This window comes from Aspergillus aculeatinus, assembly GCF_003184765.1.
Source record: "Aspergillus aculeatinus CBS 121060 unplaced genomic scaffold BO66scaffold_2, whole genome shotgun sequence".
NCBI lineage: Eukaryota > Fungi > Ascomycota > Eurotiomycetes > Eurotiales > Aspergillaceae > Aspergillus > Aspergillus aculeatinus.
Genome location: NW_020291471.1, coordinates 1,166,756 through 1,179,475, shown reverse-complemented (window position 1 = coordinate 1,179,475; position 12,720 = coordinate 1,166,756). Strand labels below are relative to the sequence as shown.

The window sequence follows — 12,720 nt, the reverse complement described above, 5'->3', positions numbered from 1 at the left end:
GCCAGCGATAATGTTGAGAGCTCCAACAGGACGTTACAGAGCCAGCTTTCGTGGCGGTTCGCGACGGGGCCGGCTTGGGCTTGGTCACCAGACGCGCAAACCAGAACCGGTCTACGAGTCCCCGGCCCCTCCATGCGGTCCACTACTTGTGGAGATCGAGCAATATAACCTTGGAAGATCTCAAGAGAGTCCTCGGATTACCTCACGCGAGTACTTGACCTCGTACACATGGTTGGGGCGCGATTCGCCGTCAATCATAATTCCGGGTATAGCTTTCGATCCCCGGAGTGCTGAACTTGAGACTTCAACGCTAACAAACCCCATGTCGCTAGGCGAGCCACCTGTCTGGACTCCCCCAACCGAGGACAGGCAACTCCAAGCCGACTGTGGCGAGTATTTACGTGACCCAAATGCTGCTAGATATCCTGCCTATCCATGGGAGGCGGCCTTTACAGCGATCGAAAAGCAGTGTCCCGAATATGATCTCGCCAACACCGATATTGTGACCTGCTCCAGTACTTTGGGCAATCTCAATCGTTTTGCCCGAGGGGTCGACAAAAGCTTCAGGTTTGTCCTAGAAACGGTGGGCGACACCGTTTTTTTCATTAGACGGGAGAACTCGCCAACCGACTTGATACCTGATGTTCGAGGGTACGGGCACACATTCCTGGACGAGTACACAATTTGGAGGCCTGGTCTTGCCGGTTCAGAGTCCCATCAACGAATCATTCAGTATGACTTTGGTGGCCTTCATTTCCTCGTTCGTTTTGAGTCGGACGGATACATCCCAGAGAAGAAGATGCAACAACAAGAGTGCCGTAGCTCTGACAGTGAAAGAAGAATGCCATATGAAACTCTGGAGGCTGAAGTTGACAGTCTGGTAAGTAAGCTCGGAGGAGACCACACTGTGGAACCAGCCCAAAGCTCCGGAGATTTGAAAGTTCGCGAAGGAGGACGGTCGATCTCCCAGAGCGCCATCATTGACATCAAGACACGCTCAATGTTTGACTTCCAGACCCGTACCGTGAGAAAAGAGATCGATATGACAGATCTGAGTCCTCGCCTCTGGGTGTCACAGATCCCAACTCTGGTCGTGGCGTATCACGACCGGGGTTTGTTCACTGATATTCGGGTGCAAGACATGCGAGACCAAATCACGCAATGGGAGCGAGACAAGCAAGAGCTACTGAAGCGGCTGGCATGGGTTCTTCATGAGCTTGTGCAGTATGCAAAAAGCTCAATGACTCGGCTTGAAGTGTGCCGAACGGATTCCGGGCCTCTTCAGATCCGTCGAGTGATTGGAGACGCTCCGGTAGCTTTGTCTCCTGGATTGAAGGCCCGGTGGACTGAAGAGGACGACCTAGAGTCTTCGGGTGATGAAAGCTTTTCCTCGCACGATGACAGTTTTTCTGACACACATGGTGATGCGCATCTGTCAGAGCGTCGATTCAACCATGATTTGAAGGACTATACAGCATCCTCTTCGGAATAGCGTGGCAGCAGGTCACCGAGTTGTGCTCCGCGGTGGCGGAAGGCCATCCCGAGCACCCAATGCTAATGAGACTAATGTAGCTGTTAACTGAAGCGTTGTGATTTCAAATTGCACAAAGTACAAACTCAACCGAATCTTTACTAGCTACCATACACTTCAGCACTCTTCGCATACGGGGTGCGACCCGGATCAATGCCAAGAGTGAGAGCGTAGCGAACGCAACTCGCGATCGACGCGTAAGCGGCCGGGTAGATTCCTTGACCCACTTCGTACACTACAGTCAAGATTCGGACTTGTAGTCATTTAGTCATCGAGTGGAGAGTGAGATGATAATGTTTGGTAGCATCGTAGAAGTCGAAGACTGGGAGAGAAGAAGACGAAGGGTGGAGAAACAACGCGACGCGGTCGGGGAAAGGCGGCAGCCGATGAGTAAGCACCTCTTCCAGTCAAGTGACCACCACACCACAACCAAGTCAACAGCTCAACAAGGTATATCCAAAGACGTGTGAGGTTCATAAACGTCGTAGAGCTTGGCAATCATGTGGGTAAGCTACAGTGAGCTACAATGAACAGGTGTAAAGGCACCGCGTTCCAAGAGCATGGGTTCTATCTCTACATCACCCGATCGTTATATATCTCCACCGGCAGTTGCTATCGCGATGGTACAAGTACATGTTTATACTTCACGTGTGCCATCCGGTCTTCATTATAATCGCTAATCTAGGACATTTAACAAAAGTCTACAGACGAGAAAAGATTATAGCTTCCCGATTGAGTCACTCCTTCTCGTCATGTACCCATCCCAAGATCTTCTTTGCCTTGTCGGTGGCGAAGAGGGACTGGTTCCCCGACAGCTCGCCTCGAATCTCTGCGTCGGGGTAGTACTTCTTGGCCAGGTCCTTGGACGGGGTGTCCTGCGTAGTCGTTGGGGCGACGATGTTGAAGACCTCACATCCCTTCAAGTTGTCACTGTTCTCCACGGCCAACAGGCACGCTCTCGCGGTCGCCGGCGGACTGACCCAGCCCCACAGACTCTTCACGGCTGCAGTATCCCAGTTTTCTTTGTGTCCCTGCTGCGCCTCGGCTCGCGACGACACGGCATGTATGCGCATGCAGGCAATGTTCATCCCGGGGAACCACCGAGCAAACGCACGGGCCTGCAGCTCGGCTTCGTCCTTGGCCAGCGCGTAAGCGTCCGTCGGGCGGGACTCGGCCTCTTCATCGACGGGGAAGTAGTCGAACTTGAGGGGTCGGTTGGCATATTCCAGCCCGATCGCATTGACGGAGGAGGCGTAGCACACGCGCTTGATGCCCAGCTCGGCGGCAGCACGGAACCCGTTGAAGGCAGAGTTGACATTGTTGTTGTGGACGAGGTCGTCGCCCTTGTCGACGGGGTCGGGAATCGCGGCCAGATGAATGACGGCGTCGCAGCCCTGGAAGGCGTTGAGCGTGGCCTGGTAGTCGTTGGCGGTATCCGCCGTCTTCATTTCCGAGTTAGGAGTGCCATCGTACTCCGTATCGGTGCGGTCGACCTGGACGGTGGAATGGCCGGCTTTCGAAGCCGCCTTGACGACCTCACGCCCGACTGTGCCGCGAGCACCGGTGATGGCGATTCTCATGTCGAACGGGTTTGTGTGGGAGAAGCTTCGTGCGTTTCGTGCGTTTCGTGCGGGAGATAAGCGGAGAGGAGGGATGATTCGAGCGACGATGGGAGGATTCAGAGCGATTCGAATGGAATGGAGGGAGATTTGACAATGCATGGAAGAGAAGGAGGAGGCGGTGGTTGTTGAGGCCTCAATGATGAGGGGCCATCAGGGAGGCTCATAAGCATGGCTCAGGTCCATGACGCGAGAATGATGGTAGCGAGAAGGGATGCGTAGAGTGGATGAGAGGCAGTTAACAATGCATGACGACAAGATGACTGTTGGTAGGTTTTCTTATCGCGCGCGCGCGAGAGAGAGAGAGAGAGAGAGAGAGAGAGGAAAGTGGAGATGGTTGTGGAAGGGAAGAGTGGAAACCAAAAGCTTTCGGGAAGCTGACATCATTTCCAGCTCCACCGCCCATGCATAATTACTCAGCAGATGCTATGCTGATGCGCTGCAATTGCCTTTATGCGTTGCATAAGTGTATGCTGGGCCCAGCCTCTTGCCTATGTGACATGCAAACATGCAAGCATGCAAGCATGCAAGTCAATCAATGATTGTGTATGCAATCCATACTATGCCAATCCCGTGCGATAGCAGACCAAGCACCTTATCCAGTAGTCCGACCATGGCACCTATGTCAAGAGTCAGCACTAGGCGATAAGTTACGGGCTGACCCTCTCGTAAACCCTCCTCGATTAGTGATCCGGGATCTGCTCCTGCTTACCCAGATTAGTGATCGTCCAGCACGCCATGTGTATAGGACGAATGTTCGCTATATATAGTTCTAGTAACGGACTCGTCAATAGTTCGAATCGACTACACTCTCATCTACTCACCTCTCTTCTCTCACGGATACTTAGACCGATACCGACTTTCTCACCATGAGCGAACAGGGCTACAAGAATATCATCCTCGTCGGGGTATGGCCGCCTGTCTGATACCAGAAATCTTTGCTAATCAGTCTGCACAGGGAGGTGGCTCACTGGGAAGTGTTCTGCTCAAGTCACTACTGTCTGAGCCAACATTCAAAGTCAGCGTTCTCACCAGAGAGTCATCTAAAGCCCGCGCCAGTCTTCCATCCACTGCCAACATCATCACCATCCCGGACTCTTACCCCCAGGAAGACCTGATCAAGGCCTTCCAAGGCCAAGATGCGGTTGTCAATGCCATCACAAGTTTCTCGGTCGCCGAGCAGCTGAAGTTCATTGACGCCGCCATCACCGCGGGTGTCAAGCGCTTTGTGCCATCGGAATACGGGTTGGATAACAACACCCCCGCTGCACAGGAACTCTCTCCAGTTTTCAAGGACAAGGGGCAAGTGCAAGCGTACCTCCGGTCGAAAGAGGCCAATGGCCTGACTTGGACGGCCATTGCTTGTGGCATGTGGATTGGCTGGTACGTGCTCCCTTCACTCAGCAAGATTCGTCGCTAATGAAGGTAGGTCCCTTCGCAATAACTTCCTCGGTCTGGATTACTCCAACCGCACCATGACTTTGACCGATGACGGCACCGGCAAGTTCTCGACGACGACCCTCGATAACACCGCCCTCACGCTGAACCGGATCCTGCTGAACCCCAGCTCTACCGCCAACCAGATCGTCTTCACCAGTGACTTTGCCACCTCCCAGAAGGAGCTCGTGGAGACCATTGAGCGGCTGACCGGGGAGCAATGGCAGCGCAAGTCTATCAATACCAAGGAGCTGATCCCCACTCTCAAGGCCGCGTGGGAGCAGGGTGACGCTTTTGCTGGCTACGGCCTGATCAACATTGGGTTCACACAGGGCGAATACAGTGGTCACTTCGAACCCGTGCGGCCGGTGCGCAACCAGGAGCTCGGATTGCCGGAGAGGCATTTGGACGAAGTGGTCAAGGAGGCACTCGCTGAGGTCGGACATCCAGGATTCTGATCGCTCTAACAGGCTCGTCATTTGTGGGATTGTGACCATCTGGCGTTTCAGGATATTGTCGGGAGCTTTAACTCACGTGCACATCTTCATTTTATAAGATATAGACCTTGCCTTTCGAAGATGGCAATGTGGTTACGAACTACTTCAGATCTTGTGTTGAAATTCAAATAAATGTCGGGCGGAGGGTCGCCCTGATGCAGCACAGTGCCATTGCAGGCCTACCTGATTCTATGAAAGCCCAATGCCAGAGAATTGCCAAGCCCGTGGTCACTTAGACACGGAACATGCGCACTTTTCATGCAGTACAAGATTTGTCCCCACCGAGTGCTTACTCCGAGCCTGTCCCAGAAGCTCCGTTGCTAATTGGGGATAGTGCCAGAGAACATTAATGAAACTGAAGTATACCTGCAAGCCACAAACACTGATTGGCCCAATGCGTCTGCCATCGAACCTCTGGATCCAGCATGACTGTAGGAGACATGCTTCTGATATTCTCCCTTTTCTGTTTATATCTAGCGATCCCCACCCTACCCGATCATCGCTCCCTTTGGATGGGGATATATGCCTCGACAGTGACTCGACATTGGTTGGTCGGAGTCCTCGAGGTAGTCGATCCTGTCTGGCAAGATGAAAACACTATTTGGCTTTGCCGGGGCAAGCTTGGCCTTAGCCTGGTCAGCCGCTGCTACGACCAAGTATGTGATCAGTTTCGGAGATTCATACACGTCCACCACCTTTAATATCACCGGCACCAAGCCCTCCGCTGCGAACCCGCTCGGAAACCCTCCTTATCCGGGGTGGACTGCGTCTGGAGGAACCAACTGGATCTCTGACATCGTTGCCAAATACAACAACTCCCTGCTCCTGAGCTACAATCTCGCCTATGGAGGAGCTACAGTCAATGCTTCGCTCGTTGCGCCGTATCTCCCGACGGTGTACTCCATCATTGATCAGGTAGACGAGTTTCAGGAGTATTTATCCCCACCACCTTCTTGGGCACCATGGGATGCGAAGAACACTCTTTTCGCAGTTTGGATGTAAGGCTGCCCTTGCTAGGTTGAGTGATCGACGCTCAGAAAGTATCCCATGCTGACCATACCAGAGGCGTCAACGACGTGGCAGGATCCTGGTACCAAACCAGCGCCGCCGCCTTGGAAAGGGAGATTCTGGATCAGCTCTTCGAGCAAATCGAGCATGTGTATCAGGGTGGCGCCCGTAACTTTGCTCTCTTGACTGTCCCTCGTATGCTCCCCATTCCCTGGCCCTGAAGCTCCTCTCTGACTATCTGGTGTACAGCGATCGAACGCACGCCGAACATCATGCAAGGGTCGGATCCGGATTACACGATCCCTCGCCTGAAAGCTGCCATTGAGCACTGGAACACAATCCTCGTCGAGAAAGCCGAGGCACTCGCTCAAACCCATCACGACGCCATCGTCAAGGTCGTTGACACACAGCCGGCTTTCAACAATATCCTGGACAGCGGCGGAGCCGCGGCGGACTGTTGGAATTCCGACGGCGTGACGTGTCTCTGGTTCAACGACTTTCATCCGGGGATTGTGATCCAGGATGCTGTGGCTCAGGCAGTCGCAGCTGCATGGAAGGGAAGCTTCTTTACTTGAGTCTCTTGCTCGGGGACAATACTTTATCACAACCATGGGAACGCTTACTTGATCTGACCGCTAGTCAGCCTCTAAGACACCAGATTAGTAATGAACTCTTCTCAAGAAGCAAATCTATGTTGATTTGTCAGACTCGAAAGGTGGTGTTAGGTGGTGAAGCAGCGAAGCTGACCCCCCTCCCTCCTCAATCTGAGGATAGAATTTGATGGAAGCCTGATGATTACTAATTTAATTCCCCACCCCCTTTCCCTTCCCCACAATAATAGTAAGATCACTATTAAGATACCAACTATAAGACCAACTACTCAGTAACTTACATGGTATGAACCAAGCAATCATCATCGGACTCAATCACACCATCCCCTTCCAATAACACTTCTCGCAAACATGTCTTCTACCGTGTACACCATCACCATCCCGACCTTCACCAATGGTCTCCAGACCCTCTCCCACATTCTCAAGAAGGGCGAGGAGCATGCCACCGAGAAGGGCATCGCACTTGACACCCTCCTCAACGCCCGTCTCCACGAGGACATGAAGCCCCTCTCCTTTCAGATCTTCGCCACCGTGCTCAACATCCGCAAGACCATCGCCCGCACCCAGCTCGTGGAGCCCCCCGCTCCCCTGCCCGAGGCCAAGACCTACCAGGAGCTCTACGCCAGCATCGACGCCACCCTCGCTGAGATCCAGCAGCTCACCCCGGCGGGCTTTGCCGGCAAGGAGCAGACGGCGTTCAAGGCGCCCCTGGGCGACCACGAGGTCGAGTTCACTCCCGAGTCCTACGCCCTCAACTTCGGGCTGCCCAATGTGTATTTCCACATCACGACCGCGTACGCCATCCTGCGGGCTCAGGGTGTGCCCCTTGGCAAGCTGGATTACCTGAAGAGCTTCCTTGCTTGAATGTTTGGGATCGATTGCGAGTGCTTGTTTAGTGTTTTCTGAGGTTGATCCCCGCTGCAGAAAGGCTTGTGAAGCGGGGCCTTTTGTCGATGATGATGTACATATTAAGCGAAATGAAATCTGGTTGGTATTCCATACAATATAGTTCTCCAGTAATTTTACAAGTGTAAATGGGTGTACACACCCGCGCAGCTTCCACTCTCAAGATCCTAAGGCTTCTCGGCTCCAGGTCCTCCCGGGGGTGGCTGCTGGCCTGGCATTCCTGGACCCATCCCTGGTAGAGGGGGCATCTGGCCCTGAAGCATGGCTTGCTGCCACATGGCTGGGTTCATATTCTGCCACATTTGCGCCATTTGCTGAGGTGGCTGTTGCGGCTGTTGCGGCTGCTGCGGCTGCTGCCCGTACCCGAAGCCTGCCTGCATTTGCGGCGGAGCTGCCTGGGGCCATCCCTGGGGGAACGCCTGAGGGTATCCAGGTAGTTGAGAGGGATAGCCGGGAAAGCTTGGCGGAGCTGTTGCTTGGGGCGCAGGGCTAGTCTCTTGCAATGCACTGGTAATGCCGTTGAATGGCGACACAGGCGTGGGTGACGAGTTCAGCGGGAGGGACTGAGAGAGGGCGGAGGGTGAGAGTAGCCCTGGCGTCGGCGTCTCCGGGTTGGACGAGGAGGTCTTTTTGCCTAGGGAGAATATGTCTGCTTCTTCATCGAAATCTGAATGCTCCTCCTCATCATCCGTAAAGTTCATTTTCTTGTCATCCAGCTCCCTCGCCCGGACACCCCGTCGCTGCGCCAAGCGGTCTTGATCCACCTTGTAGAGCTTCCTCAGATACTGCATGAACTCAAGATAGGCCTTGGATACTGTCTCGAGATGCGTGACGCTAAGTCTGACCTCTGCGGTCGGATCAATGATCTTCTCATGACTGCCGCCTCCAGCCTCAAATTCCGCCAGGGCCAAAGCTGTCTGACACGCATTGCGGATCTGTCGGCCGTTCCAGCGCATCTTCTTGTGCGTCTTCCAATACTTCTCCACCATCGCCAGGATGGCGTCCCGATCGACCGTAATGTTTCGCTTCTTTTCCGTGAATCGCTGCTGGATGAGCCTCATGTTCAGCAAGAAAATCTCTCTCGTGGCTGGGAGCGTCAACTGGGGGTAGTGAAGACTGATATGGATGCGGGATCCAAACGCCTCGTCGAAGTCGCCAATACGGTTTGTCGTGAGGAAGAGAATTCCGGCATAGTATTCAAGCACCCGCAGAAAGACTAGAAACATGGGTCAGGAATCTCAAGCCTTTCTTCGATGCTCGCGGACTTTCGAACATACCGGACACCAAGCCATTCCGCTTGAAATCCTGGGGCGTTCTCTTCGCCAGGAACACGTCAGCTTCATCCAGCAAGAGGATACAGCCCCATCGATGAGCCAAGGCGAAGTTTGTTTCGAGAGCATGCTCGACGCTCTCGGCCGTGGTGCCCAAGTCACCTACAATGGGAGTCAGTTGACAGCTTGAGCTGTGGGACAAATAAGCTTACCGCAAGTGATCTGGAAAAGAGGCTTCTCAAAGAGCTCGGCCACGCCCTCTGTGTCAAAGGTCAATTATCTCCTCAACCAGGAAGGAAAACTTCATACGCACCTGCCGTGGTGGTCTTACCCACCCCGGGAGCGCCGTGGAGTAGAATAATCAGTCCCTTGCCTAACGTCCAACCATCAGCATCGATACTAGCGGCATACAACCTCCCATCCAGACCGACCTTTTCCGCGCACAATATCCACTTGCTCATTCGCAGCGGTGGGTGACTCCTTGTCACGGTAATGTTGTGCGACCAAAGACAAGAGCATCTTCTTGTGGCCTTCCTCCAGCACCAGCTGATCGAAAGCCGTCTCTCGGACTTGCGGTTTGCCTTGGTCCTCGCCCTTGCTCTCCACCCGGATGCCTCGAATATAGCTGAGATGGGTGAGGTCAAGCTTTTCTGCAGAAGGAAAGGCACATTAGCTACTACACTCTACAGTCTCCGGACACGGCTGTGGCATACCCCATTTGCGACTTCGCAGACTGAAGCCGAACACTCGATAACTCATGATCACAAAATCATCATCTGAAAGGGCGTCGTCGGAGGCTCGGGAATTCTTCAACCGAGGGTAAATGGCAGCAGAGGGCTGCTGGGATAGCTCCTCCGGAATGAGGCTGTTGCGATAGTGTTCGTTCCGCTTCTGCTCGGCGTAGAGGTCTTTGTGGACGCGTTCTCTGGCGCAGCACGCGGCCGTGCAGTCGGATGCCGGATTATCAGGGACCTCGATGCTGATCAGACTGCGGATCTTTGGCCGCCACACCTTCTCCAGCTCTTCCTCTCCACCATCCCCGCCGTTATTGTCGCCAAGTTCGGCGGGCTGCTTGGATTTGTCTTCGCTCTCAAAGGCCTTCTCGAAGTCAATCACCACTTGGCCGTCCACTTCATCGCGAGTCTCCAGCGTCAGTCCACTGTAGTGCATGTGCTTCTTGGCCAAGACATCAATGAACATCTTGCCACGGGCGATGAGCTTTTGGCGAACATCCACGATGCTCGTCAGGTCGCCCGCTCTCGTGCCCGCCAGGCGGATAGGGAAGACGCGAAGCGAGGTGATGGCCTTCTCGCCGTCGAACCGTGCGATCCGGAACGTTTGCAGCACCGGCCCGAGATATTTACCGTCAAAGTCGATATGAACGCATTGCAGCATCACAGTGGGCTCATCTTTGCTGGATGTTTCCCAGTTTCGGTAGGGAGACATCACTTTATGCGGCGAGCTGGTGACGCCGATGACCCGATATGCCTGCTTCCCTACCTGGTCGACAACCTCATCCCCGGGTCGAAAAAGATACCAGACATCAGCAAAGGAGACCCGGTGGCATTGCTCGCTGCGGACGTAGTCCATCTTGGCTTTCACATCCAAGTCAAGAAAATTAATCAACACCTGCAGTTGCTCGAGTGCGGTTTCTGAAGAGGTGAACTCGTCTTTCAGTACCTCGCTCACGGGGTTGCCCTGGTTTTCCTCGCCTTCCCGGTTTTCTTCCGGTCGGTCTGCGGTGGTTGGAGAGCTGGGGCGAGCTTCTTTCTCCCCTGAGCCTGCTGTCTCCTCGTCCTTTTTCGCCTCGGGCGACTTCGACTGTGCCCCTCGATGCTTCTCCAGAAGCACCTGATGGATCTGGCGGAGCTGATCTTCAAAGAACACCAGGGCCTTGAACGGCCGAATCATAATCAGGGATTCGTCCTCGTCAGTGAAGTTATCCGGTTCCAGCTTCTGAAGAATCTTGAGGATCTGCCGGGAATTGATGCGAATGCGTTCGGGCATGGGCCCCTGGCCAGGTGGGGCAAGTCTCTTCTTGGCTGCAGGGGCCTTTGTCTCCTCCGAGACGCTCTTCTTCATGGTCCACCAGGGGCGGTAATAGGACATGAAGCTAATGACCGGTTCCCCTTCCAACACATCGATGGCGAAGGTCTCCTTCACTTGATGATAAGGGGCAGAAAAGGAAGCCCATTCCACGCGATTGAGCTGTGCCGTCGGCCACTGCTGGGACTTCACGGACGAGTCATCCTCATCATCCTCATTGTCCTCACCCCCCCCTTTCTTCTCCGTTGCCTTGGAATGCTTGGTGGGTTTCTTCTCGGAGAGCAGATTGGGATCCCACTGGCGCACTTGGGCTTCTATCATGGTCAACCGTTCCGTCAACTGGGTGTTTTCCGTCTTGAGGTCCTCCTTCTCCTTCACCATGGTTGTGTAGGCGTCGTCCTCGTTCTTGAGCCATTTGAGCTCCGCCTCGACCACCCCCATCATGATCCGCTTGCGCTCATGCACCTGGGCCATATCGGTGACGATAGGCTCGGTCACACGGCTCATGTAGTAGGATCTGCTGTTCTGGTCGGAGTAGGTCTCTGGCCGGAACATGTCCCACTCATACAACCATGGTCGACTCCACGAAGCACCACCCATCCCACTCGGTCCCATCGCTCGCTCCGCCATCATCCTCCGTTGCGCCCGCTCGTTCTCCAACTGCTCTTGGATTATTTGGATCTGCTTGTGTAGGTCGGCAACCTGGATTGTAGGCTCTGCTTCGTGCTTCGCTGATGCTGCCTGAGAGGCATCTAGACTAGGTTCGCCATGTGGCGACACATTCGAGCTCTCGGAAGACGCATCGCTAGTCGCTGTATGGCTGTCTCCACTGCCAGCAGTTGAGTCGAGTGCTGCAATGGGGCTGGCACTGCGCTGCAGCAGATCAACTCCGTTTGGGCTTTCGACGACCGCCATGGCGCAACTGGAGCGGCTCCGTCTCAATCAGCTGTTAGTGTGGAGGATACAAGCAAAGATAGTTTGCAAGGACATGAGGTCAAGGCTGGATGGGAGCATGGGTACTTGGTACTTTAAATTAGAGACCCAGTGCAGAGATAAGATGAGGGTTAGCGTGCAAGCGGGACCGAGCGCAATCGCCCCCATCTTGACTTCCCGTTTGCCCCTAGTGCTTACGAGGCTATTCCATGTCCGCCTGTCCAGATGACAGCCACGTTTCCACAAGAGAGAATTAATCAGCGGAACAGCAACAGCTCGAGTAGATTCTTAATCATTTTCCTGACATCCCAACTGCTTGCCGGTCCGTGTACTGCTGCCCGTGCAGATGGGTTCTCTGGACAGTGAATGGTAAACAACCTGTGATTGGAAATGGGCGGGGCCAGCTAGGGCAAGGCTGGGATGCACTGCACTCAACTTGCCAGACACGCTAATGCAGGTTGGCCAAATTGCACGCCATTCACACGTCTTGGGACGATCTTCACTCCAATCACTGTTTCCCACACTGCCACCCGAGCCCCTCAAGCCCGTATTGATTCTGCATCCTCTGATCCTGCATGTCCGCGGGGCTGTATCTGCAGTCACCTGGCACCGCTCCCCTTCCACCTCGATGTGTCTTGACTTTACTCCATCCATCGGGACATGATCCCCACCTGGCTTTGTCTGGAGTATTGCTCAAGATCAGCCTCGATCGTTAGCAAGTAGCTAGCCTTGGCAGCTGCTCGGAGCGAAGGCTGGGACTGGAGATGTCCCGCGCTGGGAGCTTCCCACCACCTCCCGCCACAACTTAATTTCAAGCGTACAGTCTTGCCCTCAGAAGTCTTACATAACGGACCCCAAAGT

General features: G+C 54.2%; 6 protein-coding genes across 6 annotated transcripts; 4 read left to right on the top strand and 2 right to left on the bottom strand.

Moving 5' to 3' along the window:
* Positions 1-64: 64 nt before the first annotated feature.
* On the top strand, positions 65-1,345 carry BO66DRAFT_282104 (geranylgeranyl pyrophosphate synthetase; the record flags this gene model as incomplete). The annotated part of the gene is made up of 2 exons (XM_025643074.1): positions 65-266; positions 333-1,345. Coding segments are annotated over 2 exons (1,215 nt in total), but the record flags the coding sequence as incomplete, so codon positions are not given.
* Positions 1,346-2,114: 769 nt separating this feature from the next.
* BO66DRAFT_387862 (NAD-dependent epimerase/dehydratase family protein) lies at positions 2,115-3,504 on the bottom strand. Its single transcript, XM_025646412.1, has one exon. The coding sequence runs from the start codon at positions 3,109-3,111 to the stop codon at positions 2,269-2,271; it is 843 nt and encodes a 280-aa protein (XP_025508929.1). The 5' UTR covers positions 3,112-3,504; the 3' UTR covers positions 2,115-2,268.
* Positions 3,505-4,019: 515 nt separating this feature from the next.
* BO66DRAFT_417159 (aromatic alcohol reductase) lies at positions 4,020-5,045 on the top strand (the record flags this gene model as incomplete). Its single annotated transcript, XM_025649655.1, has 3 exons — positions 4,020-4,058; positions 4,100-4,533; positions 4,580-5,045. 3 exons carry the CDS (start codon positions 4,020-4,022, stop codon positions 5,043-5,045), a joined length of 939 nt encoding a protein of 312 aa, XP_025508928.1.
* Positions 5,046-5,478: 433 nt separating this feature from the next.
* Positions 5,479-6,667, top strand: BO66DRAFT_407791 (putative cellulose-binding GDSL lipase/acylhydrolase; the record flags this gene model as incomplete). The annotated part of the gene is made up of 4 exons (XM_025649078.1): positions 5,479-5,515; positions 5,725-6,082; positions 6,148-6,287; positions 6,342-6,667. The coding sequence occupies 4 exons, from the start codon at positions 5,479-5,481 to the stop codon at positions 6,665-6,667; spliced, it is 861 nt and encodes a 286-aa protein (XP_025508927.1).
* Positions 6,668-6,965: 298 nt separating this feature from the next.
* Positions 6,966-7,695, top strand: BO66DRAFT_387860 (DUF1993 domain-containing protein). The gene has a single exon (XM_025646411.1). The coding sequence runs from the start codon at positions 7,055-7,057 to the stop codon at positions 7,565-7,567; it is 513 nt and encodes a 170-aa protein (XP_025508926.1). The 5' UTR covers positions 6,966-7,054; the 3' UTR covers positions 7,568-7,695.
* A 612-nt stretch (positions 7,696-8,307) lies between these two features.
* Positions 8,308-11,433, bottom strand: BO66DRAFT_311926 (P-loop containing nucleoside triphosphate hydrolase protein; the record flags this gene model as incomplete). Its single annotated transcript, XM_025643343.1, has 6 exons — positions 8,308-8,825; positions 8,887-9,042; positions 9,194-9,253; positions 9,312-9,414; positions 9,487-9,530; positions 9,594-11,433. Coding segments are annotated over 6 exons (2,721 nt in total), but the record flags the coding sequence as incomplete, so codon positions are not given.
* Between the last annotated feature and the right edge of the window lie 1,287 nt (positions 11,434-12,720).

Excerpts from the sequence above, each read along its gene's own strand:
- BO66DRAFT_387862 (XM_025646412.1), bottom strand. The coding sequence starts at position 3,111 with ATGAGAATCGCCATCACCGGTGCTCGCGGCACAGTCGGGCGTGAGGTC.
- BO66DRAFT_387860 (XM_025646411.1), top strand. The coding sequence starts at position 7,055 with ATGTCTTCTACCGTGTACACCATCACCATCCCGACCTTCACCAATGGT.